Raw genomic sequence first — 6,225 nt, forward strand, 5'->3', positions numbered from 1 at the left:
TGGAGAATGATGTATTCTTCAGAGTAAGTAGTAGTATTCATCTAGAATTATGCAACTTAACTGATCCTATTTGGTCTATCACTATAGAAATACAGTTTTTGTAATTTGAGGAATATTATCCATTTTGTTTTATGTAATTTAGTGATATTTAGATAGACTAAATATTTCCAAAGTTCTTTAACATACCTTGTATTAAAGAAGAGGACTTCTTTTTTTAAACTTTGAAATAAAATGTTCACATTTGGCCCTAATCCTCTTGCGTAAATACATATCTAGATTATGTTAATTATTGTTGACACTCATAATGTGAGAGTGGAGCATGCACAATATTACTTTATATCATTATGTATATGTGCATCATATTCCATGTTATGCCTTTATCTCTATTATTATCTCTATTATCTTGCCACCTGGTAGCAGGTGTAAACTTCTGGTAACAACCTATTTCTAAATAAGAACTAGTGTTTTTTGTTCAACATATTGTACAGTTTGAAGTTTGAACTAACAAAAAACTGTTGCAACTGGCTCTGAATGTGCAACAGAGAGCTCTGTGTTTTATTCTTGAAACATTGTTTAGCTGTCCTTTTAGAGGCTTCAGATAGAGCTGAGCATGTATTTGTAAATGCATGAGTGTATGTGTGGTTGGGGGGAAGGGTTTGGAATACCGTCTGTGGGTAAGACAGTGGTCTGAGCCTATCGTAGTCCTCCTGTCCTGCTGTATCCCAAAGGCCCAGATTCACTGGTTTCCCATCCACCATCACATTGGCAGAGTAGTTGTCAAAGCTGCAGGAAGGCGGACAGCACACTGAGTAAAAGGCAGTTAACAGAAAGGGAACGCACACCTAGTGGATTCTGTTGCATTTTCAAACGTATTTGAGGGAATCGAATACCCAATATAGAGAGTAAAAACCAGAACTTCTAGATTCTGCTCCAAAAGTAAGAAAACCTCATTTTAAATTCAGTTCAATTGTATTTGTATAACGCCAAATCACAACACAAGTTATCTCAGGAAGGTTTTCAAATAGACCAGGTCTAGACTGTACTCATTGTACAGTAATTTATGTAAATTAAATCATACTGACATTAATTATTATTAGCAAGTCTTCAAACATTACCTTACTCGATAGTACTTTATGCACTTCACTCCTTATAGGTACATAAGGAGGACAAGTTTCATTTTACAGAGAAATCATGATATTTTTCTACAAGGATTTTGTTATAGTAATTATTGGGGGGCTCTTATTCAGAGGAAGAGTGGGTCGTCCTCTAATCGGAAGGTTGTTGATTCGATCCCCGGCTCCTCCTGCCACATGTCGTAGTATCTTTGAGCAAGATACTGAACCCTGAATTGCTCCTGACGCTGTGCATCGTGTGTGAATGTGTATGAATGAGTTAGTTTCTGTTTGTAGACTTTTTGCCATCACTGAGTGAATGTGTGTGAAAGGGTGAATGTAGTATGTAATGTAAAAGTACTTTGAGTGGTTGGAAGACTAGAAAGGCGCTATACAAGTACAGGTCCATTTACCATTTACCAATCCAGTACAGGAATATCATCAGTTAAAAGAATGTGTCAATATCCGTACTTGTAATTGTTTTATTTTTTCTTACTCTTGTGATTAACTCAATATTGATGCTGTTCTGTAAAGACTTTTCTAATTAATATAGCAACTTCTGATCTGATTCCAGTCCCCACTTCTTGTTTAAGCCCCACCCATTCAGAGAACATACGGATACGAATACAGATCATTTTGTTGGTTGAACTGATAAAAATATTGGTGTGCTCACTTATTCCTAGTAATTATTATTTGTGATTAACTCAGGTGCACCTTTTGACTTGTTGACGATGTAAATTGCCACCAGGTGGTATAGTATACTTACTGCAATAATTTTACTTTTCAGAAATACACTTTAACACTTTATTGCTGAGACTCATATGAGAAGATCAATACCAGTGTCATCTCTATCTGTTAAATGGTCTACAACCAGCAGCTGCTCAGCTTAGCTTGGCGTAAAGACTGGAGACAGGGGGAAACAGCTAGCCTGACACTGTCCAAAGGCCAAAAAAAAAAAAAACTAGCACACCTCTAAATCTCACTAATTAACATATTACATCTCCCTACAAAAAGTGTAAAAACAACAAGTTGTGGATTTAAAGAGGTTACGTGCAAATACACCAGTACATTTCTTGCCTGAGGTTGCCAGGCAACGAGCGTAGGCAGGTAATCATTATTTCAGCCTGTGTGTGTGTGTATAAAAAAAATAGTGAAAAAAAAAATTTCCCCCTAGGGGATCAATAAAGTATATCTTCTTCTTCTTCTTCTTCTTCTTCTTCCTCTTAATCACTGCTCCCAGAAGAAATAGCCCGGCCCATGACCCACATTAAAACCACTGCTTAGTGTTTTTTGACTTGGGTTTGTGTTATATCTCATTAAACACATTGGATATTACCAGACATTTCTCCAAGTCTTTAGCAAGTCCAAAGTCATTTTTCCTTGTGCAAGTCAAGTCAAATCGAGAAACAGGTTATGTTAAGTCAATTTGAGTCCTTATTTAAGGCAAGTCATCAAAACAGTGACTCGAGTCCACATCTCTGCATATTACATGTTAATTAGTGAGCTTTAGAGGTTCTAGGAGGTGTCTTTTTGAACTGTAGACCGAACCAGGCGAGCTTCTGTTTACTGGACAGACATGAGGTTGATCTTTTCATGTAGCTCTCTGCAAGAAGGAAAACATTTCCCAAAATGTAAAACTCTTCGTTCAGGCTCTATCTGAGGAAACTTGTCTTGAAAAGATCAAGTGGTCGAAGCATCATCATTGGAGCTTAGTGTGTAGTTATCCACTAAAATATCAAGATAAACATCATGGTATGGAAACTCATTGAGGAACTGTTTGACAAAAGAAATCTGAAATCAAGGTTTACTCACTCGCTCACTCGCTGAAATCAAGGTTTACTTTACTCGCTCAGTGTTTAGAGCTAAAATAACCAGTGTATTTGGTGAATCCAGCAAATGAAATACCTGATAAACCAAAGCACTGATATGGTCCTGTAACATGAAGCCACTGCTTATATAAACATACAGTGAGCATTTGCAGCAGTGGGTGCTTTACTCACACGGTGGGGATGTATTCACCAGGGAAGGCATTGGTGGTGTAGCTAATCAGCAGACAGGTCTTACCCACAGCCCTGAGGAAGAGGGACAGCAGAGGATATATGAGCACAAATGTATAGTACAATTCCACACAAACTATTACTGTATGCATCACTGTATGTGTGAGTGCACGCGCCGGCTGCTACTCCCTTTTACTGTGCCACAGACACTGGCCTATATTCATGTTGCCTGAGGGACACAGTAGCCTTCTATGATACACTACCAGCCCCCGCTCACACACACACAAACACAAACACACACACATAGTCAGTCACTCACTCATATGCACAGACACAACCTACACCCCCCAATACTGTACTGCACTGACACAAGCCGCAGGATGCCACACAGACTGGAGGTGACATGGATGGGTATCGGTATTGGCTCATGCATGGAGTAATGAGCAATTCTGTGTGCATGTCGCCATGGACACAGAAAATGGTGGTGACACACAGTGCCAATATGTGTGAGGGTGCAATGAGACTGATTTGAGGTCAGTGAGTTTTTTTGGTTGGGACAGAGAGCAGGACAGAGAGGAATAGAGGATGAGAAAATAACAAGAGGGGAGGTGTATATAGCTGTTGTAAATGGGGGGGAAAGAATCACCCCGGGAGCATGCCCCCCCACCCCCCAGATTTGGGCTAAGCCCCTGGCCAACAAGCCGATACATTAAAGATACATATGAAGGAACTACTAATGTTTATGATACAATTGACCACTATTATGATGCAGTGCAATGTTACATGGTCTGATTTAACACAGCAAGATTCCACGTGATACGATACGATTCAAAGCAATATAATGCTATGCAATTCAATATGGTACAGATAGTTTGATTGTATTTCTTAGAGAGGAGGAATCAATTTAATGTAAAATTATTGGTCACATTTATAAATAATAAAGGCATAAAGCCTCTACTAATAATTATATGTACATTTTTATACTATATATTAGAAATGATGAATCCTGAAATTCATTCCAAATTGTATCCAGTACACACTTTTTTAATTAGGACAGTCACATCTTGAACTTCTATGTGAATCTCACCATCTCTTGTACTTTGTGGCGAGAAAAACTGACAAAATTGTACAAATAACGGAAAACAAGTACATCTGAGCCCACCCTCCCTGCCACACCCCCAGTTTGTGATACAGAATTTCTGTTAGAAATTCAGTTTCCAAGCCATCAACATATATAAAAATGGTTGACATGACGGCTCTGATTGCCCCCTGGTGGCTGACTGCAGTACAGGTCATGAAACCCGCTGCTTCCATGTTGCAGATGGGACATAGGCCAAATAAAAAAATCAAAGTACACATCGAATACATTTTTCACAAAGATAGTTTCTGGCAAGTGCTCATTTTCATTATCAGTTTGGTTTTAATGAGTTACTTTAAGCTATAAAAAGGGTGTTTCACATCATGATTGACAGCTGAGCCCTGCTTGCGGTTGAGTTGGCAGGTGTATGGGCGAGATCTTGATACTGCGGCGCCAACCCGATCACTACTGCACAGACAGAGATTTTCATATGTCAATGTTCCAAGCTGAATGCTACTAACTTTAAGTGATTTTTGACATTTAGGAATTCCAAGCGATCTTTTTCTGCTCATATCGTCTGTGATATACAGTATTAATCTACTCTAGAGGAGGAGTTTGAGATTAATCCTAGAATTCTGAGTGAAAGATTCCTGCCAGACATGTAAGACATACAGTATATACAAATAGTCTGCTTGGAACAATAATGTGTGCACTGGTGGCTTCAAGTTTCTACATCACACATTGCATACTGGACCAGGGTTGACTTCCAAAGTATTTGTGATGTCACAAATCATGCTCATTGGCCCCGCCCCTTAAAATCATATTTTTAATTAGCACATTCCCACGCTTCAACTTTCAGCAGATGAATGTGAAAACATCCTTCCAGTGTCAAACTCTGCACAGACATCATTCTGCACAGTCAAGATCAAACAGCACACCATTGCAACAAAAAGAAATACTGATTTCTTTTTTTTTTTTTACTGGAGGGGGACTTTAAATATCATGTGAAAAAGGCAAAATCCTTCTCAGATTCTAACATTTTACATCAAAGTTGTTTAGTTCCGGCATTCTGGCTTGAACTGACTTCAATCTTAGGCCTATTCTTAATTTTTTTTAACTTACATTATAGCCTGGGCTAATTTGTCCTCCTACATCTGCACCTAGCAATGATATCAATATTTTAAAACAGAAATAACAAATTCTGCCACAAATATCAGCCCACATGAACCAGATTGGGGTATGGATGCCGCAAGACAGGCTCAGTGTGAGCAGAATTAGGGCAGCGGGGCCTGTTTGCCACTGACAGGGCCACAAATTCCTTAGCGTGCATCAGCACTTCAGCCTGCCTCCAGTGGCCTACGAGGCGTGTAGGTGTTCCCGCATAGCATCCCGAGGCGCCACCGTCACAATGAACCGGAGGCCACGACATGAACAAACCGAATGCGATCACAAAGCGGGAAATCCATCGAGCATCGGGGGGCAGACGACAGAACAGCAGGGCGACCGACAGATCGGTGAGCCCCAGCCCCTTTTCCAACATAGCATCCTCCCATCATCCATCCTTCCGTGGACGCTTCACTGAATCACACGAGAAAATGTGCTGTTGCTCCCCGTGTGTGAGCGTGCTCTTACCCGTCGCCGACCACCACACATTTGATCGCTTGCATTTGTGCAGACTCTGGAGGCTTTCAGGAGCCGGCGCTGGTGGTTTAATAGATCCGATAGTGTGCGCTGAGGTCTCGGATGAGAGCAGCGGGCCAGTCCGCTCGGCGATGGAGCCGCAGTGAAAGGGGTCGATGACGAGCAGCGCCGAATGACTCCGGAAAATACCGACTGTGTTTAAAGGGACAGAGAGCAATCCAATCAGAAGACGAGAGGATTCACTTCGTTCACTTCCGTCTTCGCTTATCCTTTTTTTTTTTAACTTAGTACGTTACTACTACTACTATTATTAGTAGGCTACTATAACTGCTACTACTACTACTACCACTACTAGGCTACTACTATTACTTCTGCTACTACTACTACTACTACATAG

At 40.4% G+C, this 6,225-nt stretch overlaps 1 protein-coding gene across 2 annotated transcripts in view; it reads right to left on the reverse strand.

Annotated features, from left to right (window-relative positions):
• The window catches only part of rac3b (Rac family small GTPase 3b), a 9,402-nt gene extending 3,406 nt beyond the window's left edge, over positions 1-5,996 (reverse strand). Inside the window, exons 1-3 of one of the 2 annotated variants that reach the window (XM_035668305.1) lie at positions 5,820-5,996; positions 3,113-3,184; positions 606-783 (exon numbers count right to left, since the gene is read on the reverse strand). In XM_035668305.1, coding sequence (XP_035524198.1) covers positions 606-783; positions 3,113-3,184; positions 5,820-5,854 — 285 coding nt within the window. In that variant the 5' untranslated portion in view covers positions 5,855-5,996. The remainder of the gene's footprint in view (positions 1-605; positions 784-3,112; positions 3,185-5,819) is intronic. The other variant, XM_035668297.1, reaches the window with a different exon arrangement.
• Between the last annotated feature and the right edge of the window lie 229 nt (positions 5,997-6,225).

Source organism: Morone saxatilis, unplaced genomic scaffold (genome assembly GCF_004916995.1).
Source record: "Morone saxatilis isolate NCDOM2014 unplaced genomic scaffold, NCSU_SB_2.0 Contig1, whole genome shotgun sequence".
NCBI classification, from domain to species: domain Eukaryota; kingdom Metazoa; phylum Chordata; class Actinopteri; family Moronidae; genus Morone; species Morone saxatilis.